Genomic DNA, 24,345 nt, shown 5'->3' on the forward strand with positions numbered 1-24,345 from the left:
TTGAGTTTGCCGCAAAGAACTTCAAACCTTGAGGTAGAGAGAGGCTTAGTTAGAATGTCAGCCCACTGATCCAGAGCTGGAACATGAACAATAGTGAGCTACTTGGCCAAAAAAATTTCTCTGACAAAAAACACATCAATTTCCATGTGTTTAGTTCTGCTATGAAAGAGTGGATTATGAACAAGGGAGCCTGCAATCTGATTATCACAAAAAAATAATAGGAGTAGTGAAAGAGACTTGTAACTCTGTCAGCAAAGCATAAATCCAGGTTAACTCAGTGGAAGTTTGAGTTATGCTGTGATATTCAACTTCTATGTTGGAACTGGCAGTAACTTTTTGTTTGCAAGACCACCAAGATATCAAATTTGGACTAAGAAAGATGGCAACTCCTGAGGTTGAGCGCCTATCATCCACATCAGACGCCCAGTCGGCATCACAGAATGCTCGAATATTCAAGGGCTTTGCAATAGAGGTGGGCTGAAGTAGCAGACCATGAGACAAGGTCCCTTTGAGGTATCTTAAGATTCTTTTCACCACTGTCCAGTGAGAATCTAGAGGAGCAACCATAAATTTGCAAACTTTGTTCACAACAAAACTGATGCCAGGTCTAGTAAGGGTAGCATATTGCAATGCACCAACCACAAACCTGTATAAATTAGGATCATGAAAAGACAAATGAAGACTAATGCAATTCCTTCATTTCTAAGTGAGCTACCATTGCTCTTCTGTATGTAGCTTCTGGAATATATATACAAGTTGATCTTAACTAGGCTTGCATGAATGTCACAGCCAAGGAAGATGGTGAGAACAAATGACAAAAAGGAAGAGGTTTGTGGTAGAGGATTATTAGACCAGGTGTTCTCTTGGTCCATCTCCAATATTCTTAATCAAAATCTATATCAAAATCAGGTTCGATCATCCCACTCATCAAAAGTTTCTTCTATAGCTTTTGGATTTTTTTTATACTATTGTGTCTTTTCAAATTAAATGAGTGCTTAATTTTTTTTTGTTTTTTATTTATTTTATTGAATGTTTGGTGAGACATGTTTTTCTTTCAAGGCTTACAGAACATTGGTCCTAACCCTACAGAAAAGTGGTGGGTTGCAATGGGCCATAAGCATGAAAAATTATTCTAATAACGACATCGGTTTTAGTGTAAAACCATCTTAGAAAATCAATCATTTTAAGACGGTTTTGATTTGAAAAACATCTTAGAATGATACCCTTCTAAGATGGTTTTCAAGTCAAAACCTTCTTAGAAAAGTTGTCATTTTAAAATGATTTTGACTTGAAAACCTTCATAAAAGCAAATGTTTTTTCAAAAAAAAATTCTAAGACAGTTTATTTAAAAAACCGTCATGTACCTATATGAAGACGGTCAATTAACTGTCGTGAAAAGTATTAACTTTCCATGACATAACTTTCAAAGATGGTTCAAAACCCTCTTTGCAAGGCCATTAAAATCATCGTTGAATCTGTTATTTTTAGTAATGCTTTACATGTAACACGTAAAAACCTTGTATATGTTGTTCACTTACGGTACTTATAGTTGGCTTTTTGAAATCTTTTATATACTAATTGCTTGTTTTAATGTTTAGGGTGAAAAATGCTCTTCCCATTATATGCTTTGATATGTGAAAAATTGTTGAAATCTTTGAAGTCTCGATGAATACTTTAGAAGTATGCCTATAAATACAAGAGACCTTCTTGACCATGATCGAATTGTTGAAACCTTGTATCTTGTATTCAAAGCTCTCAAAAAATTTAAAGTTCTTTATGTGTAGAAGGATTAAGACTTAAACATTGTAACTTTTGTCAGATAAATGCAATATAGTTAATTAACCTTACCCTTACCTTTGTCTTAGTGATTTAGGTTAAGCTTGGAGAGGCTTTGAGAGAAAGAATACTTATTATGTTGTTTGGAGAGAAAAGTTAAAGACTAGTTAGTTGTTAGCTTGAAAACTCGAAGGTATGTCAAGAATTAAATGTATTCTCAATGAGAGATGAACCACAATAATTTTTTCTTGTGTGTTTTTTTATCTCTTTTATTTCTTACTTATAACATGTTTTAATATTGTGTTTCAAATATATCTTTTAATCTTCATATCTATTTATAAGTTTCTTGAGGTTAAAACACATACAAAAATTAAAAGTTATCTTTTGCATCGTATTGTTGGTAAGACGATACATAGTATTTCAAAAAGATTTGTCAAAATTTTTAAAAACATAATTAACCCACATTTTATGTTACTCTATCACACACATACGTCTAAATAAAATGACGATGACCATGCTAATAGAAGCTACTGCTCACTACTTAGCTTATTGATGTCTTATCAATTCATGATAAGCAAAAGTGCACAACCAATTATTATCTCATGTTCAAGCATTCCTTTCCATCTTCCACACACCTACCTCATCGTTTTCATCTCTCATTCCATTCTCTTCAAAAATCCGTTACCCATTGCTTTCGTCATCAATCAATTAAATTCTTAACCAATATTAATTAAACATGTCATTACATTCTTAATGCAACACTTATACTTAATTAGTTACTAGTAAAAAATTAAAATATCAAGAAAAAAATTTAAAAAAACAAATAATATATGTACAATTTTAAAATATCAATAGTAAATAAAAAATTTCAAAATTATACCTATCATGATTCTTTTTGGTTTATTACTAAATACACAATCCAATTCCAAATGCATAAGAGTATTAATAAATTACCAATCTCTTCCTTTGACTATTAAAACCTTCGTTCCTATATATAAGGCTCTTTCAACTAATTTACACCCTTTAAGACAAGTAGTTAATTTAATCAATCACATTAAATTTGTTAATTATTTATACTACTCTTCCAAAATTACTCTTCATTTCTCTCTCCACTTAATTGTTTCTCACTAAGGAGTAATTAATGTTTTGAGAGAGAATACTATAATTAATTAAGGATATTATAGGATAAAAATAATTAATGCACCATACTTTAGTAGATGGCCTCATAAAAAAGGACAAACAATAAAGTGAAAAAGATCTTATATATAGGGACAAAGATATTAAATTGGAACAATCACACACCAATTAATCTATGCAATCGATATTAGTTTTTGATTGATTGGTTAACAATGTGAAAAATTAAACTCAATTTAGAATTGAAGACAAAGATCCATACATAATTTTGAATTCTAAATTGTTTTATATCATTAAAGAGAATAGTTTCCTAATGGAATGATTCTCCTAAAACCGAAAAAGTTTGAATATGGGGAAATATTCATAAACTTTAAAAGATTATCTAAAGAAAAATTAATGTTATCCAGACTCGATCCTAGTCATAACAAAACTCGAGTCAACCACTTAACAAGGTTTTGAGTTTTTGCAAACAAATGGGTGGGTCAAGAGTTGACTCGTTGTCCACCTTTCGCTAGACTCCTTCTTGATGCAACACTCAACAAAGTTGCAAAATTCTGGTGATGCAGTCTCTGGGGGGCTCGATGGTTCATCAAAGCAAATGACGCATATAAGAGTGGCCCAATTGGGCCTTTGACCCTCTTGAAGTAATGGGAAGTGACCCACATAGAGTTCAAAAAGTGTCAAACCCAAACTCTATACATCAGCATCAAAACCATTATATTTCCCACCATACGCATTTGAGTTGAATCGTTTAGGGCTCATGTATGCATACGTGTCGACATATGAATTACATATTTCATGTGACTCATGACTTTGTTGACTCCAAAGTCAATAATCTTAACCTTCCCTTGAGTGTTTATGATAATGTTTGCGGGCTTGATGTCACGATGCGCAATGTTGTGTGCGTGAAGGTATGCAAGGCCATTAAGGACTTCACACACCATTGTCACAAGTTACTCTGCAAAGAATATGCTGTTGATGGTAAGGGCAGTCTCGAGGGAGCCACCGCCCATGTACTCCATGAGGATTGCCACATCACCGATGGGCATCTCGAAAGAGCTATGAAAGTGATCCACATGGAGGCAATCAATGGTACGACGAAGAATTGATGCTTCTAAGAGTGCATGACAGTGTGTGATGGCGTCAATTTCACCATGGATGATCTTCAACTCGTAAGTGATGGAGGTGACTTTATGGTAGACCTTGTAGACGGTTCTGCCATTTCCATGGCCGAGAATAATGAGTTTCGCAAGGTCATCAATGGTGATGGCATCATTGGTGGTGCGTTTGGTGGTGGTGAGGGTTAAGTAAAGGGGGAAGTGGGGGCGACACTGAATAGGCTTAGAGATGGGGAGGCAGAGGTTAGGGTGGCGACGACGAATAAGGGCCATCATAGTAGTTGAAGGGCAAAGAAAGTGAAATTGAAAATAAAAGTACAATGTAGATTTGATAAGTGTGAGGGGTATATATTAAGCAAACGGGATACATAATGATGGCTTTAAAAGGCAAATGAACAAATATGGGAAGGAGACCCACTTTGTGAATCATTGTTCATGGTAATATGCAATGGATGTGGGTAACTTCTTGAGCAAAGCTTGTTTTATTTTCTTGATTTGCATGCAACAAATTTAGTCTTCCTTTCACAATTTTTGGCTTCTCAATTTTATCTTTCATTTCAAAATTTAATACATGATTTTGAATTTGATGACACATCAACATTTAATTTTGAGATTTGTTATCTTTTAAAGAATTAATTTACTTTTTATGGAGTCCTAAGATATAAAATTTAATGAGTTAGTCCTGAAATGGGTAATTCAGATCCTCGAGAAGACTAATTTGAGGCATTGCACATGTCAAGCAATTTACAAGCCTTAACTTGGTTTGTGTTAGAGTGGCATAACATAAGCATTAGTGGGTATGTAAAAGATTTTTTCTTTTGGAGTGAGAGTTTAAAGTCTAGAAAAAACTCACTCATCCCTAGCTATGGGGTGATGTGTTAATATGCATCTAACTATTTATTAGGAATGTGTTATCCAAACTTAGAGAAATGTATGTTTGATTGGTCAGTCGTGTTATAGAATCATTATAAAGTGATGCAAATCCTTATCATGTTAAGATATCTAACCTAGCATTTCTGTAAAAACAATAATTTGATTATATTTCATTTTTAGTTGTATTTGAAGAAATCAAGTTGTATCTTTTAATTGTTATCAATAAAATTGTTTTACAAAAAGATTTTTTAATTTGTAAAAAAGAATCTCTAAATCCCACTATTAAGCTAATGAAAAAATTGACTTACAAAATAGTTGACAAATTAAGTTGTTATAAGTTTTATCACTCATAATAATTTTACACTGCTCAAGTAACATTATCTCCGTAAAAATACATTTGCCTATATAAAAAAACTAACTACCTAATTAACTTGGTTTTATTATTGAATTATAAAAATAAAAATAGTAAAATCTTATTCCCTATATTATTTTTCAATTAACGTTTCTCATTAATGGGTATTTTTTCGTGAAAAGAAATTACTTTTATTCACTATATGTGATCCTAAATTAATTTATTTTTAAATAATATTATATTTTATTAATATATTTTTCAGTGAAAAGAAATTATAATGTATTAACTAAAAAGTTTTAAATTGTACCTGTGATTTCATCGGATCCTTAATAATGAGAAAAATACTAAGATAAAATGTTGTGGATACAGATACAATTGTGATCACAAAAATCTTGATGATTGCAAATCATTTTTTAAAGCCTAAAATATTATTTTAGTCACTTATGTATTTAGTAATTTTTCTTTGGTAATTTATGGTTAATTTTTTTTTTGATTCTTTAAGTTTGCAATATTATCCAAAATAATCCTTCTTGTTAGTTTGGTATTAATATCGTTAGCATTTTAAAATAATTAATTTTAATATAATAACAATAAAAATGTCATTATTAAAATTAATTATTATAATTAATTAAACATAATGATGAATTGGCTAAAAAATAATGATGGATTTTAACTGTCTCAATCTTTTTTATTAATTTTTATAAAATATTTATTTTGATTCTTTAATTTTATAATATTATCTAAAATAGTCCTTCTCTTAGTTTGATATTAATATCGTTAGTGTTTTAAAATAATTAATTTTAATATAATAGCAATAAAATGTTATTATTTAAATTAATTATTATAATTAATTAAACATAATCATGAATTGACTTTTATAATATAAATTTATTAACTTTTATAATAATAATTTTACATTATTTTAGAAGAAAAAATAACTAATAAATTTAAAAGTTACATCAATGTTAAGATTGATTAACAATGAATGCTTTTTCACACTAATAATATATGTTTATTAAACTTTTATTTCAAACCATTAAAAATATATCTTTTACTTTTCTCTCAAGGACTCTACTACAAGACATAAATTTATGAGTTTAGACCCATGCTAAAATACAAAAACTAAATTAAAATTACACAAATAATACATGTGCCAAAATATTTACCAAAATGATACAAATTACTTTTCCTAGAAAAAAAATTGATCATCCCTAAACCGATTTCTCAATGTGCATCCAAATTTGTTTTTGCTTTCAATATTGGGAAATTGGTTTTAATTCTATTTTTTTATTTTTAAATTTTGTTTTTTCCTTTACATTGTTTTTTCAACGTGTCATTTATTTATTTTATTTTTTTAATTGTATATATTTTTCATTATTTTCTACAGTGAATTTCCATTTTCTTTTCATTTCTATTTTTTAAAAAAAATATTTTAATCTTTCTATAAATAAATAATTTGTCAATAAATTTTTTATTTAATCCACAACTGTAATTTTACTAAAAAAATAGATTAAGTTAACAATGAAATAAAATAAAATTACAAGCAATACAACATAATATTAAAATTAACGTTGTTTTGACTAAGAATTAAAATAACAAACAGATATAAGATTAAAATTAATATTGTTGACTTGATCTTGTATTTCCAACACGATGAGAATATTTGTTTCTAAAATGACCTAGGTTGTAACACATGAGACATCTTTTTATTAAATTTAGTTTCCTCGTATCTATTTTGGTGTATATAGGAGAGTTTTGAACGACCTTTAATTTTATTTTTTTTTTGTATATTTGGACATCATTTTGAAGAATTATTATCATTTTAATATGTGAAACTTATATCATCATATTCATCTATAGAACTAAACTATTACTTAGTTAATAAAATATCATAAATATGAATAAAATGACACAAAAATCACCTCCATGCAAACATTTAAAGGAATTAACTAATTTCTATGACTAATATATTTTAAAAAATAAATCATAAAATTGGAAACTAAAAGGAAATAAAAATAAAAATTGTTTTAAAAATAAAATATACAATTAAGAAAACAAATAAAAAATAAATGGCACGTTAGAGAATTGGTTCTCCACAAACCAATTTCCTATGTTCCGCAGGAAAAAAAATTAAAGGTGGGACAGTGAGAAATCGGATTGGGCACCGAATTTTCAATGGCAATTCTAATCTGTATCATTTTGATAAATAACACTTGTAGTTATAGTATGGATTCAGTATGTTTTTGGTCTCTTAGTTATAGTATAGATTCACTATGTTTTTTGTCTCTTAAAAAAATTGATTGGTCATAGTTTATTATTTTTTTTCTGTCATTGATTTTGATCTTTGCCATCAAATTTTGGCATTAAATAATAACGGGTCATTAATTTTATTATGATTATACTGATAATAAAATTTCTGACAGTTTTAACTGCTAGAAAATGCTTGTTAAAGCTTTTTTAAAGGTATTGAAACTTCTGGCGGTGTAAACCCCCACAAAATAGCTTGACGCCAGCTAATCATCTCACACCAGAATAATCAAACTCTTCCATTGTTTTCCTTATGCGAACTCACAAAATCACAAATGCAACAACATTATTCATCGAACCAAATCCCAAAATAAATCCAATTACAAATGGGTTCTAATTCTCAGATTCATCAACACTTGGTGTTATTCTCACTAGTGATTCTACCATGATATCACCACAACTTTTAGATTTTTAGAACGTGAGTCTATGTCTAATTTAATCCAAAAATTATCGTGAGTATTACTCCTCACTTATATATTTTAACTTATCTTTAGACATGTACTTGTGTGCTTTTTTCAAATACATTTCCTCACATAACATTTCTTGGTGCATAGATAACATGAACTTGGTGCATAGATAACATGGGGGTGGTCAAATGAGTTGTATATATACTTATCCTACAACTGAGGAATTTATTTTACCAATTCATTCTGTTAACAATGACAGTGACCTTGCTCGCAGACCTATGACGGAAACAACGAATGAAACACCGTTCGAAAGATATCGAGACTCGTCAGACCTTGTAGTGATGAAAAGAACGAGGGTGACGATGATGATTCAGATAAGGAGGAGGTGAGCGTGGAGTTAGATTTGATGATTTTCCCAAACCCAAACCCGAATCTCTGCGCTGCTGCCACTGATTTCCCCAAACCTGCACAACACAATGTTCAGCGACGCGAACTATTTGCCAGCCATCGCTCTACTCCGCGACAACGACCGCTTTATCTGGATTTGGAGTTTCAATTCATTTTGAGGTTGGATTCAGGATCTAAATCCATGTCGCCACCAATAAGAGGAAGATGAATTTTTTGGGTTTGAGTTGGGTTTGGAGTTTCAGATTTGATTTTTTTCCCTAGATATGTATTTGATCTACGATGTTATCGAGCTTACAATAGCACGCAAAGAAGAAAAATAAGCTAATCAGCACAACACAAGCCAGGTTTCGCAAAAGATTTGGTGTTCGATTAAAGGTGTGTGATGGATAAGCATGAGAGCTTTGGTGTTCGATGAAAGGCATGAGAGAGAAACCACTCGTAGACTAGTTGGTGGGTTCATGTTTGTTGATCAAGCATCTTCTGACCGTTTTAATCTCTAAGTATGACTATCACTAAAAACTAACATGTGACATTCATTAAAGTCGCTGCAACATCAATTAATGAGACTTAATGGAGAGACTAAAAATATTAATAGACACAAATATCATCAATTAAGATTGATCAATTTTTTTAAGACAAAAAATATAAAAAAAACTTAGGAACTAAAAACACGATTAACTCTTGTATTATTTGTGTAATTTTTCTTTTTTCTTTTTTATTTTGGAGTAGAAAACTCTAAATTTCCTTACTACCAAATAACTAAAATATCATTTTACACAATTACATTCTCGTTATATTCTCTCCCTCTCTCAATGGTATCTTCTCTTTATTCTCTAATGAGATTTTAAATCATTACTATCACTTTTTGTTCTTTATCGAAATATTCTCCTTTCTTTTCAACATTTTTTCTCGTTCTTGTGACCGAACTTTAAGAATGTAAACAATAATAAAACATATCACTTTACAGTTTACACGGTTACATTTTATCTATTTTTTCTGCTATAATTTTTTAAAAAAATATTATTATTTTGTCCAAACATGTGGCTTCCTCTTTTATTTCTCCCCCACGTTTTCTTCTTTATCATACAGGACAATGTTAAGCACACAAAACGTGAAGTGGTGCACACAAAAACTTCCAAATAAAATGACGACAGCCATGATGAGAGAAGCTAGTGCTCTAGTGCTCATTGCTCATCAACTTGACAACTCATAACAAAGTAATTAAAGTGCAAAACAAAGGATTGTTCCACGTTCATGCATTCCTTCCACCCTTCCACCTTCCACTCACCTACCTCATCGTTTTCACCTCGCAGTCCCACATCATTAATTCCAGCAAACCCATTGCCCATTGCTTTCATTATCAATTCAAATCATTTCTTATCCACCCAATATTGATCAAACAAACCACCCCATTCCATTCGAATTTGGATTATCTACTGCCCTTTCCCATTCTGTCCCTTTAAAATCATATAATTTTTATTCCATTCTCAATTTCACACTTCAATACAATACTTATGACTTAATTAGTTACCCGTAAAAATTCAAATATCAAACACAATTTTTTTTAAAATAATATATATACTAACATTATAAAATGATTGATGTTTAATTATAAATTAGTATTAGGGTAAGTTAATTGATGTTTATAATAATTATTTTTAAAATTATATATATTATGATTTCTGATAAATTTCTTTGATATTTAACATCAAGAATATCCTTCACAAGGAAGAAGTATATTCGAGTTAGATGTTTCAAAAACAACAAAACCCTTGGTTAATGGTGTAAAAAACTAAAAATTAGACTCAGTTTAAAATTGAAATAAAAGAGCAATAGATAATTCAGAATTTTAAATTCTTTTTATCATTGGCAAGCATAATTTACGTACAAAGGGAATGATTCTCTTAGACTCAGTTAAGAATTGAAAACAATAGAGCCGTAGATAAATAATTCAGAATTTTAAATTCCCTTTTATCATAATTTACAAAGGGGATGGTTCTCCTAAAACTGAAAAGGTTTGAATCCGGGGGAATATACACCAACTCAAAAAGGTGATTCCAAGATCCAAGTCATAACAAAAAAACAACCGGGTCAACCCACTTAACATGTATCCGGGTCATTGCACACAAACGGGTGGGTCAAGAGCTGAGCCGTCGTCCACCTTTCCCCGGACTCCTTCTTGAGGCAGCACTCCACGAAATCGCGAAACTCCGGTGACGCGGTCTCGGGGAGGCTCGGCGGGTCGCCGAAGCAAATTGCACACATAAGGGTAGCCCAGTCGGGTCTCTGACCCGCTTGAAGAAATGGGAAGTGACCCACATAGAGTTCAAATAGGGTCAAACCCAAACTCCAAATATCCGCAGCAAAACCGTTATAGTTCCCGCCATACGCTTCCGGGTCGAACCGGTCGGGACTCATGTACGCGCACGTGCCGACATAAGAGTTACACGCTTCGAGCGAGCGGCACATGAGTTTGCTGACTCCGAAGTCTGCAATCTTAACATCCCCTTCGGAGTTTACTAGGATGTTCGCGGGCTTTATGTCGCGGTGAGCGATGTTGCGCGCGTGGAGGTACGCGAGCCCCTCGAGGACGTCACGCGCCACCTTGGCGAGTCGCTCTTCCGAGAACGTGCCGCTGGCGGCGAGGGCGGTCTCGAGGGTGCCGCCGTCCATGTACTCCATGAGGATCGCCACGTCACCGGAGGGCTTTTCGAAGGAGCTGTGGAAGCGGACAACGTGGGGGCAGTCGGTAACGCGGCGGAGGATGGAGGTTTCCGAGAGGGCGCGGCGGCGCCTGGTGGCGTCGGTGTCGGAGTGGATGATCTTGAGCGCGTAGGTGGCGGAGGTGGCCTTGTGGCGGACTTTGTAGACGGTGCCGCCGTTTCCGTGGCCAAGGATGGCGAGCTTCTCGAGGTCGGCGGCGGCAATGGCGTCGCCGGAGGCTGGTTTGGCGGTGGTGGTGGGAGGGAGGGGGAGGGGGAAGCGGAGGCGGCGCTCGGAGGGCTCCGGGAGGGGGAGACGGAGGTTGGGGTGGCGGCGGTGGCGGACGAGGGCCATCACGGCGGTTGAGGGCGGACGAAATGAGAAAAAGAAAAGTGAAAAGGAAACGTAAAGTGAGGTGTGAATGGTGTGAGGGTTTTTATATAAGTGAGTGGGAAGTGAATGTGATGGTGGCTTTTGAGGAAGGAAAGAGGCTGGATATGGGAGTGGGACCCACTTTTTGAATCATTGTTCGTGATAAAATGCTTTGGATATGCATATGCTTCTGGAGCTGAGTTTTGTTTACTTTTCTTATTTTGCATGTGATAAAATGTAGCAGGCCTTTCACAGTTCCCAACTTCCTCACTCTTATCTTCAATTTTTAAATTTTATATGATTTTGAATTCAATAGTCTAGGTATGAATTATTAATAAACAAAAAGTCTAGGTATGAATTATTAATAAACAAAAAGTCTAGGTATGAATTTTGAGATTTTTTTTACTTTTTTTAAAGAATTTTAGCTTTTATGGATTACTTTGTTTTAAAAAGTTAAATAACTGGTCTCTATACTTTTACAATTGATATCATTTAGTCTCTATAATATGAAAGTGAATTTTTTTAGTTCATATCTAGTTTACATTTAATTTTTTTTTATTTTTTATAGTTTAAAAATGATATTTTTAGACCTTATAATTTACATTTTTATTTTCTTTTAGTCTTTATAGTTTGAAAGTGATCTTTTTAGTCTCCATAATTTATATTTTAATTACATTTTAATGCTTATTACAAAAGATGTATAAAATTAATTAGCTATAAATTAATTATAAATTATCAACTATTTTTTATTATAAATTATCTTGCGATAAATTAGTTACGAATTATTTTTTAATATTTTTGTAGTTAATTGTAATTGATAATATTACTTATATTTTGATGGTAAGAACTAAAAATAAATTAAAATATAAAATATATGGACTAAAAAGACCACTTTTAAACTATAGGGATTATAAGAAAATTAAAATATAAATTATAAAGACAAAAAAACCACTTTCAAACTATAAGGACTAAAAGAGAATTAAAATATGAACTATAGGAACTAAAAAAACTACTTTAAAACTATAAAGATTAAAAAAATTGCTTAAAACTATAGGAACTAAAATATATAAATAATAAAATTATAGGGACTAAATGAGTAATTAAACCTTTTTAAAATAATGATAGTTACTATTTACTTCAGGATATTGTGTTTTTTTACCCTTTACAGAATTTTAGTTTTTTATGGACCATCAGGTTTAAAATTAAGAGTAAATTATATTAATTACTCTTTAAAATTTTATAAAATTATATAAACATATTTGCTTTTTTAATTATTATAATAATTTCTTTTATAAGAAGTATTGATGTAATATATAAGAGAGTGTTAGTATAATATTTTTAAACATTAAGAAGATATTATTGTAACATATAAAAATATATTAATGTAATATTTTTAAACTAAAAGAGCTTTTAGTAGAATTACGTGTAATTTAATAAAACTAAGGATACGTGAGTATAATTTGCTCTAAAATTAATGATATTTTTTATTACTCTCAAAATTAGTAGGGGAGGGTCAGGTTCTGCGTGTTCTTAAGTAAACTACCAAAATTGTTTTCAACTTTGCCAAATTTATTATACTTTCATTTTTTTAAAATTTAATATAGGTGTTGTGTGCAATTTGAAAAAAGTTCAGAGGAAATGTGAGTATAATTTTCTTTAAATTTAATAGTATTTTTAGTTACTCTTAAAATTAGGCGTGTTGTTACGTGTAATTTGAAAAAATAAAATAAAAATACGAATATAATTTAATCTAAAATTAATGGTATTTCTAGTTACTCTTGAAATTAGAGGGGAGGATTCAGGTTCTGTATGCTTTAAGTAAATTATATACCAAAATTGTTTCTCTAATTAGACAAATTTATTATACTTTCATCTTATTAAAAAAGATTAATGTTTCATTTTGTTTTCACAGTGTTTGGCGGTTTCTAAGGTTTTTGTTTGTTTCCCTAAAAAAAAGTTTTTTTGTTGTTGAAAATATTATATTTCTTAGTTGTTGATCGCATATCATCATTACAGGTTAAACTAATTTCTTAACTACTCATACTATCATTTAATATTTTTTAAGAAATTAAATGCTACGATAATAAATATGGTATATGATTAATGATTAATATAGGGTTGAATACACGTGGCTAGCTGATTAAAAAGGTGGCTGTTACAAATATATTATGATAATATAATTAACTAATTATTTTATCAGTTAATAAATTTTATTTCAGCAGAAAAGAGTTAATATATTTTAGAGCAAATTATAGTAACACTTTTTGAAATTTCGTGCAATTACATAAATATTTAATGCTTTTTGAACTATTACATTTCTTTTTTTGAGAGTGTTAGTGTAAGATTTTAGAAGATGTTAGAAAGAATGTTTTTGTAATATTTTCGAACATATGAAGAAGTACTGATATAATGTTTTAAAACGTAAAGGAGTGCTAGTGTAGAAAATAAAAATAATAAAGAATGAAGTTATATATAATTTGATAGAAGTTCAAGATATATTAATGTAATTTATTCTATACTTTTATTTAGTTAATGTATTTTAGTTTTTAAGGACTTCTAATGTTTAAAATTAATGGTAGTTTGTAGTTACCCTTGAAATTAGTAGGGGATCGAGTATTCAGGTTCTTCATATTTTGATTTTATGTTTATTATACTTTCATCTTCCTAAAAAAATAATATTTATTGTGTTTTCATATTTTTTTTTGGTAGTTTTTAAGTTTTTTTCTTGAAAAATATTATATTTCTTAGTTGTCTATCACATGCATATCATCATTATAAGTTAAACCAGAATCTTAATTACTTATTATATCATTTAATATTTTTTAAGTTACAAGCTGGGATAAATATGATGTATAATTAATATATATAGGGATGAATACACGTGGCTAACTGATTAAATGAGTGGTTGTTACAAATAAATTATGATAATGTAATGAATTATAGTTAATAATTTTTTTTAGTTAATGTATTTTAATTTTTATGAACTCCCGAGGTTTAAAATTAATAGTAGTTTGTAGTAACCCTTGAAATGAGTAGGGGGATTCAGGTTATGCATCTTTTGATTTTAAGTAAACTATCAAAATTGTTTCCCTCCTTTGGCAAGTTTATTTGGTGGTGGTTATTCTAAAAAAAAGTATTTGGTGGTTTCTAAGTTTTTCCGGTTTTTTTAAACTATTATATTTTTTATTTGTTTATCACATATCTTCATTACAAGTTATAATTCATTTCTCAATTAATTATTCTATCATTTATTTTTTTTAAAAATTTAAAAACCGCGATAAATATCTCTTAAAAAAAGGGATAAATATGGTATATGATTAATATGAGGATGAATACACGTGGCTAGCCGATTAAAAGGGTGGTCGTTACTCGTTACAGATACATTATGATAATATAACTAATTATTTATTTAGTTAATACATTTTGTTTTTATGGACTTCTGAGGTTTAAAATTAATGGTAGTTAATAGTTCCCATCAGATGTTCATACGATTAGAGATTTCAAATCTTAATGCTTATACTTATTTAATTTCACCTACAAGATTATGATTGTTAATTAGGGATAAATATCTGATTGATCAAAGAATTAATTAATTAAGATTTAAATAAATTAGAAAATATAGTAGACAAATTAAGAAATCGAATTGAATTAAACACCTAAATTATAAAATGAACCTTAAATCTAACATTTTTCTAATTGCATTAAACTAATTTCTTTATGTTCTTGCATTTTGAAATAGAAAGCCTAAAATTATATTATTTTTTTGCTATCTTTCAACAATTAAATGTAATTTTTTAAAAACCAATCAATTATAAATTATTTTTAGTTCCCTTTAAAATTGTGTTAAATCAATTATGAATATACAACTTTTCGATTCTTGAAAATAATATCACCATCTACTTAGGACTCTGTTTCATATATATATATATATATATGTCTCATCACATAAACTAAAATGACCTAAAACAACACTTAATTTCAGAACCATCACGATGTTTCTCCAATTGATAAACATCTAAATTATTTTTTATTGCCGAAAAAATGTTCATGCTGCTTATCATTTTAAAACGTGGGAATCTTTTCGACCTGTTTTTATAATCGATCGAGAGGATTTAAATAGGACAACATATTTGCTTGGATGAGTATATATATAGCCAGAAGCCAAAAATAATAAGTCAATAAGCCAGAGAAGTCCGTTACAAGACAACTTTGTTTTTTTTATTTTCTGAAAAAAAAATACAATAGTCATAATAAATTATTATTGCTATAATAAGAAGTATTGTTGTATGGTGTGGGCTCATCAATAATTTGTCCAAGATTCCAACTTCCAAAGAAGACAAATCCCGAAAACATATATTACTAGTTACTTGTACAATGTTAGCTAGGCAATGGAGAGCAATTTTGCAATAGAAAAATACTAGTAGCATTCTTTGCAGCGGGCTGTAAATTTAAACATTATCATCATCATTAGGTTCTTTGTTAACCAATATTCTTGAGATACTGGTTAAGAATTTAAAATATTTTTCTATTAAAGTTCACATTGAAAATACATTAAAAATCACGGTAAAATGACGCTTTTCATTTTAAATTTCTTCACTAATGTTCCTAAGATACTGACTAGCCTTTGTATTATTATTATTATTATTATTATTATTATTGAAAACTAAATAATGAGGAAAATGATAACTCAAAATTTAACATTACTCGATAAAAAAACCACCAATTAATCAATCCTATTTTATTAAAGTGTTGGTGATCACTCAAAATTCGAATTAGGTAAGTGGTGAGTTTGATATGTGCAATTGGAATTGGGGGGAGTTAAATAGTTTGCATAATCGGTATCTGTGGAAACTGGTCCCAGAAATCAAGTTGCACAACTTGGCTGAGGGCTGCTACTGGATAGAGGTTGAAAACCGGCCATGCATTAAGATATATATTAATTAATGAACATAATAAAGTTGTTATTTTGTGAATGCAGATATGCAAGACTTTTTTTTAAAAAAATCGAGTAATGTTATATTTTTCCACAAATAAGAAATGTATTAAATAAAATATATATATTTAATGTTTTAAAAATACATTTGGTGCTTGCAGGTCATTTGGTGCACAATTATTCTAATTTAACTAGTAGTCATAACTTCAAGTTTTGAATATATAACTATATCAAATGTTTGGAAAAAAAACTTTGTTGTTTATAATATTTTACTTAAGTATAATTGCCTTCCCAAGGAAAAAATTGTAATCTATAAAAAAATGAAACATTTAAATATTTAATAATTACTATGAAAAAGAAGTAAGATGATGTTGCAAAAGAATTTAGATTTTTTTTTATATGTTCTATAATGCATATCTTGATATATACTCCTGACTCCTGTCTCTCTCCCTTTAAATTATTAACTAATGTTCATGCAGCACTATTACAAGCGTAACTTCTAACAATAGTTTTTTACTCAACACGTAAAAATGTTATTAATTTTTTTTGATAATATTTAAAAATATCGTTAAATATGAATAAATATTAATTTATTTTTGTGATATTTTATCAAATATCGTATATAATTCATGTCACTAAAATTTATATTATAAGTGAATTCTAATTAAATTTAAATAGAATTTATATCAACACACGTGTATTTTAACTTTTGGTTTTTTTGTTACAGTTTGTTAAAAAAAGTTTGTTAGATCTTTGAGAACAAGGGAAAGACACCTCTGTGTATATATACTCGATCCTATAATATATCAATTTTCAATTTTTTTCAATGAATAATATAATTTTCTCCAGAACTTAATATGGTATTAGAAGTGTAAATTCCGCAACCTTCTTCCTTTATTCATCTTTCATCTCCAAAGTTCTTCAACCATTCGAGCATTCTACCATGGACGATCCATATGATCCTTACATCATCATAATGTTGATAGTCCTGGTTTGATTCTCGTATCTCAGCCTCTCACATAGGAGAATTGGAACTCATGGAAACGAGCAATGCTCATGACTCTTGGTGGAAGAAACAAACTCAGATTTGTTGATGGAACAATTCCTCCACTTGATCCTAAAGATCCTTTGCATCATGTGTGGCTCCGTAACAACAACATTGTTGCATCATGGCTCATGAATTCCATTTCAAAAGAAGTTGCTGCAAGTGTCACCTATTCCTCAAATGCAACAACAATATGGAAGGATCTTGAGGATCGCTTCCAGCAAAACAATGGACCTCGCATCCTTCAACTAAAACATGATTTGTCAAATTGCTTGCAAGGTTCCCTCTCTATTTTGCAGTATTACTCAAAGATGAAATCGATCTGGAAAGAACTCAGTGAGTACAAGCATGTACATCATTGTCACTATGGTGGTGTTCAATCACTCTTAGATCACTTTCATTTTGAGTATGTCCTGAAATTTTTGCTAGGCCTCAATGAAAGTTACAGTCAGATTCATGGCTAGATTCTCACCATGGATCCATTTCCCTCCATTCAACGTGCTTTCTCTCTGGTGATTCAAGAAGAAAAGCAGCGGGAGGTAAGTAATGTGCAAACTCCCTTGGATTCGCAATTGGCATGTGTTGTTCAAGGCTCTTAGAATTTGAAATCTGGCAACAAGAAGGACAAAGGTCATCCACTCTGCGCACATTGTGGTCTCCTTGGACACACCAAGGACAAGTGCTTCAAGATTATTGGATATCCTCCAGGTCACAAGAAGCACAAGAGCACGGTTAATCTTGTCAATGACAATCAAGGAGAGTCTTCAAACTCTTTCAACATTGCCCAATGTCAACAACTGCTGAATTTCATACAGAGTCAAATGGCTCGGGCAATGAATTCAGAGACATCACAGTCGGATCAATCAAATCTTGGTATGATCTTTTCAACTCTTGGTCAGTCTTCTAGCATTACCTCCAGTTCTTGGATTATATATTCAGGAGCTACATCTCATATATGTCATGATCTTAAATTGTTTGATCAATATACTCTGTTGTCAAATAGAACTATCACACTTCCTAATAATTACAAAATAAATGTGAAAGCAATTGGTTCAGTCACTCTCACTCCTTCGATAGAACTGTCCAATGTTTTGTACATCCCTTAATTCCATGTCAATATAATTTCTGTCAGTTCTTTTATGTGCTCAAACACTAACTCGTGTATTTTTTTTTTTCTGATAATTGTTTCTTGCTTTAGGACAAGCAATGGAACAGAGTGATTGGCAAGGGTAACCTCTATCAAGGTCTCTACCACTTCCAACCACACAGTGAATATGCATGTAGTTCCATGCACACTGCTATTTTGAGTCAATGTAATAATGTTGTAGATGCCAATGTTTGGCATGCCCGAATGGGACATTTATCAGACAATGTTCTAAAAATTCTCAGCAATAAAATTTCATTTCATATTCCAAAAGATTTTTCATCTAATTGTTTCTTAATTTGTCCTCTGTCAAAATTTAAACATTTGTCTTTTGATTCTCATAATAATTTTTCTGAGTCGCCTTTTGACTTGATCCACTGTGACATTTGGGGACCATTTCCTCATGACACTCACGATGGCAAGAAATATTTCTTAACCATCGTGGATGATAATTCACGGTACAATTGGGTTCATTTGATGAGAAACAAGTCTAAGGCACCACATCTATTACAAGCTTTCTTCAAGCTTGTTCAGACGCAATTTTCCAAAAGCATTAAGGCTGTGCGGTCTGATAATGTTAAAGAATTAGCCTTGATTGATTTTTTGCAGAATGTAGGAGTAGTTCACCAATTTTCTTGCCCACACAAACCCCAACAAAATTCGGTAGTAGAGAGGCACCATCAACACCTATTGAATGTAGCACATGCTTTAATGTTTCAAGCTCAGCTGCCAATTTATTTTTGGGGAGAGTGTATCCATGACAACTTACATCATCAACAGAACACCAAGCTCAAATCTGCAGAACCAGTCACCATATAAGTTGCTATATGGTAAAGTACCAGTCTATGATTTGATAAAGGTGTTTGGGTGCTTGTGCTATGCAGCCACTGCCCCTGCTCAAAGACATAAGTTCACTCCTCGGGCCACTAAATTTGTGTTCCTTAAGTATCCGTTTGGTTACAAAGGATACAAGCTCTATGATTTAGACAATTATAAATTCCTTATATCTAGAGATGTGACTTTCTAGGAAAATAGCTTTCCTTTTGCCACAAGCACATATACAACATCTGATCCGTTTCCAAACCTTGTTGTACCCAGACCTTTGCCTGACATGTTTCCTGATCCAAACCCCGCTCCTCAATCACCACCTGAACCTGAACCACAACTTGAGATAGAACCAGACCTTGCCTAACCTGATGTTCAACCCAATGCACACGTGGGAAGGTCAACCAGAGTCACTAGACCACCTACTCATCTTTGTGACTATGTCTCTAATGCCACTTACCCCATCCAAAATCACCTCATGTATGACAACCTTTCTCCAAATTACAAAGACTATGTGTTTAAAGTCTCAGAAATTTATGAGCCTCAGTTCTATCATCAAGAAATTCGATTTCTTGAATGGCGTCAAGCCATGAATGAGGAGATTCAGGCCCTTGAAATGAACAACACTTGGGTTGTTCAACCTCTACCACCCGGTAAGAGAACCATCAGTTGCAGATGGATTTATAAGGTCAAGTATAGAGCAAATGGCTCCCTTGATAGATACAAGGTCCTTCTTATTGCGAAAGGGTACACACAACAAGCATGGATCGATTTTTTGGACACTTTCTCACCTGTTGCCAAGCTCACGACAGTGAGAGTGCTTCTTTCCATTGCAGCTCACAGAAATTGGAACATGTTGCAGCTTGATATAAATAACACATTTCTCAATAGTGATTTGATTGAGGAAGTATACATGGACATGCCTCTTGGTTATCTTGTCAAGAATGATAACATGGTTTGTAAACTCACAAAATCTTTGTATGGTTTGCATCAAGCTTCCAGACAATGGTTTCACAAGTTCTCCACCACCATCCTTGATCAAGGATTTCAGCAATGCCCTACATATCACTCTTTGTTCACCAGAGGGAGTGGAGCAACTCTAGTCACATTGCTGGTGTACGTTGACGAAATTATCGTTGCTGGGCCAGATCAAAAGTTGATTGCTGAAATCCAACTAATGCTTGCCAAACACTTCAAAATCAAAGTGATTGATGATCTCAAGTATTTTCTAGGCTTGGAAATTGCCAAGTCTCCTCGTGGCATCCATCTTTGCCAACATAAATATACTTTGCAACTCCTGACTGACACCGACTTTGCAGCATCAAAGCCTCAATCTGTCCCTATGGATCCTAATTCATAGCTAAATGAAACTGATGGTGATCCATTGGAGGATGCCTCTCAATACCGTAGGCTAATAGGGAGGTTAATGTACCACATAATCTTGCGCCCAAACATCTCATTTGTCATTAATTGCTTGAGCCAGTTCATGTCCAAGCCGAGAACTCTTCATCTACATGCAATTTATCATCTGTTGCAGTACCTGACGTCCTCACCTAGCCAAGGCATTCTATTTCCCTCATCATCATCCATGCGGGTTTCTGCATATGTGGACGCCGACTAAGGCAGTTGCCAAGTCACCCGTCGTTCCACCACTGGTTTTTGTGTGTTTCTCGATTCATCACTCATTGCATGGAAGTCCAAGAAACAACCCATGGTGGCTCGTTCATCTACAAAGGCAGAATACAGAGCCTTAGCCATACTGACTTCTGAGCTTTTGTGGATTAAGCAACTGCTGCGATCTTTTGATATGACTTTATAGTCAAGTGTTGTTTTCTGCGATAGTAATTTTGCTATACAACTTGCAAGCAATCCCACATGCAATGAACGTTCGAAACACATTGATATAGACTGTCATTTTATCAGGGAACATGTCGAGACTGGCTTCATCAACCTTGTCCAAATCAAGTCTTAAGACCAATTAGCTGCTGATCCTATGACAAAAGCATTACACAGACCACTATTTCAATCCCTCATATCCAAGTTGGGTACTTTAGATATATATCTTCCAACTTGAGGGGGAGTATTAACACACACGTGTATTTTAACTTCCAATTTTTCTGTTACAATATGTTAAAAAATTGTTAGAAAAATTTGCTAGATCTTTGAGAACGAGGAGGAAACACCTCTATGTATATATATCCGGTCCAATAATGTATCAATTTTCAATTTTTTTCAATAAATAATATAATTTTTTCCGGAACTTAATAGTTTGTGTGTAATCTATTGTTTAATTAGAAGAACTGAAGAAGGTAGGGGTAGAGCTACTAGACTTCGGGTCCATCCGTCCTTTAAATATGTGGCAGCTGACAACGAGATGCATCATATCACAACGGCCAATACTTAATGTTCGTTGAAATTTTAAATATATTGCAACTTGAGTTGTAAGAATGCATGCATACAAAAGAAAAAAGAGACCAAAGAAATTTATGGCCTATTGTTTACGATTGAGGTGTCCCAATCTTAATTATTGTTCGGTATAAAGTTCGTTGCGTTTGCAATAGCGACAAGATTGCACTTAAGAGATGTATATATTGTATAAAATCATTGTAAATGGCGGACGTAAATGTGAGTTAATTGAGCTTAAGACTTTTTAAGCCAAGGAAATAAACCAAAAAAATATTTAAACGAATTTATCGCAATTAATCCTACTAGCCGCCAGTGTTAGGTATAGTTCTTTGAACCCAATGTGCGCTCACTGTCTTGATTACAAGAAATCAAAAACGACAACAGAAGGAAAACAATTCATGCTTTTGAGGAAAAGTCTTGAAGGACTAGTGTGTGAAAATAAGCAGAAAGTGATTCCTTTTTAATAACTGCTAAATTTCCACTTGATGAGTAATTGTCTTCAGAAAGATCTTCCGAAGTTCAGGACTAATTGAATAGTTGTAATGCCTTATATTTATAGTTTAGACATGTACAATAATATTTTTGGGTAAGTCTTTATTAATAGTTCTAACATATTATTTTACAATAATCTTGTTTCAGTCACGCTGTTCTAATTAATTAGGATAGGATGACTGAAACAAGATATCTTTGTTGAAGAGAAAGACACTATATATAGGTCTCCTCCAAGCCATAATTCATTGGATATATGAGTTAGACTTAACTCATGTTGTTATTGAGTTATAGTGTGTTTGGATTTTCACTGAAAGTTGGTTTGCACACTTTCCAAGTTGACTGAACGGAAAAGCCTGTGAGAGGAAGGATTGAATTGAAAGTGAAATCCAAACACACTATTGGATTGCAAGGCAGCTGTGGTCGTTCTAAGTTGGGGTCTTCATTCAGGACTGTAGAGGCCTTTTTATCCAATTACCAAACTTCTCAGTTGAATATTTTTTATAGACAGGCAAATGTAATAGCCCATGCTCTAGCTGAATGTCATGCTCGATCGTCTGTTCTATCATACTATCCATTTTGTATCTCTTCGTTCATTACTAATGATATTAGTTAACTTTGCTTTTGTAAAAAAAAAAAAAAAGCATATCATTAACATTCTGTTCTGTTCGATAATATTAGAGCATTATATCTTCATTCTCCCACATATGCTGTTCAAATATATATATTATTGATACTGATTATTTATCGACTTTTATTGATGGTTAATTTTCCTTGAAAATTCTGATTAAAGAGAACTCTATTCTTAATCATTTTTTTCATCCACAAATTTTAAATTCAATATCTTACTTAAGGGAACTAAATCCAATATTAATTGGATCAACAACTTGTTTGGTAGAAAGTAAATAGAATATAATACTAATTCTCACTAAATAGTTTTTTGTCCTTCCCTCCCATGAGATTTTCAATTACTTTTATTTTTATTTTTTTAAAAGGCTTACTTTTTTTGTTACCGTTAAAAGTTAGAAATTGAAAATCTCATATAATACATCCTTAGATAGCAATGAAAATTTTTAAGTGTAATTATTAGACGAAAAATTAGTTTCATAGATGACTTAGATGATCAAAGTTTATAGAGATACCTCTAGTTCTTATTAGGGAATCAAAGGTCCTGATTATGGTGGTTTTTAAAAAAATTGAAAATAAATGACTATTATTTTATTCTTTAGATCCATTAGTTTATTTAATTTTTTATTCATAAGAAACGAAAATAGAAAATTTATAATAATTTATATCTTGCTCGACCACCTGAGTAAATCCTCTTGATTATTTAGTTTAAGAAAACATTTTGAAAATTTGTGTGATGCAGATAAATTTAATTTGCATACACTATCAGTGTATGATATTTTTATTTGAATATATAATGGAAAATCATTTTATATATCACCATTTCATAGCAATGAATAAAATAACATAATAAAATAATTAAATTTTGTTAAATATTTATGTAAAAATGTCTTATACAGTATATATTAATTAATCTATTAAAAGATGTCTATACTATTAGTAGTATTTGTTCTTTGGAATTGAACCAATGACAAAAAGAAAAGACTAGAAAAAATAAACTACAAATAAGATAGTCGTGGTCCATTGGTTTAGGTAGAGAATGTGTTGAGGAAATACAGTTTTATCTTATCCAAAAATTATGAGATAAACAATACTTTTGAACTACACAAATAGTTTTAAAAGTTTTTTTTATGAATTATTATATGAACACATTTGTGGAGCACAGATTAAAGTAAAATTTTACAATATTTCACGAATAATAAAAAATATTTATTTTTGAATTTTTCAAACAAAATGTAATTAGTCTTATATACTTTATACTATTTATTTATTATTTTTCTTTCACCTCTCTATATACACACACAATGTATGAAATATGAATAGTGCATCCCTTGATTGCAAAACAATAGTAAATTAACACAATATTTTCTCTATCAAGCAAATGGTGTGTCATAGCTAGCAAGTAAACGACGTCCCTTGATTGTAA

The 24,345-nt window shown here is 31.4% G+C and overlaps 2 protein-coding genes and 1 pseudogene across 2 annotated transcripts; 1 reads left to right on the plus strand and 2 right to left on the minus strand.

The window, feature by feature from the left end:
• Positions 1 to 3,354: 3,354 nt before the first annotated feature.
• On the minus strand, positions 3,355 to 4,301 carry LOC114420342 (annotated as a pseudogene).
• A 5,911-nt stretch (positions 4,302 to 10,212) lies between these two features.
• Positions 10,213 to 11,508, minus strand: LOC114418705 (mitogen-activated protein kinase kinase 9-like). Its single transcript, XM_028384173.1, has one exon. It carries the CDS (start codon positions 11,430 to 11,432, stop codon positions 10,476 to 10,478), a length of 957 nt encoding a protein of 318 aa, XP_028239974.1. The 5' UTR covers positions 11,433 to 11,508; the 3' UTR covers positions 10,213 to 10,475.
• A 5,925-nt stretch (positions 11,509 to 17,433) lies between these two features.
• Positions 17,434 to 17,892, plus strand: LOC114420343. The gene has a single exon (XM_028386260.1). It carries the CDS (start codon positions 17,434 to 17,436, stop codon positions 17,890 to 17,892), a length of 459 nt encoding a protein of 152 aa, XP_028242061.1.
• The last annotated feature ends 6,453 nt before the right edge of the window (positions 17,893 to 24,345 follow it).

This window comes from Glycine soja, chromosome 7, assembly GCF_004193775.1.
Source record: "Glycine soja cultivar W05 chromosome 7, ASM419377v2, whole genome shotgun sequence".
NCBI lineage: Eukaryota > Viridiplantae > Streptophyta > Magnoliopsida > Fabales > Fabaceae > Glycine > Glycine soja.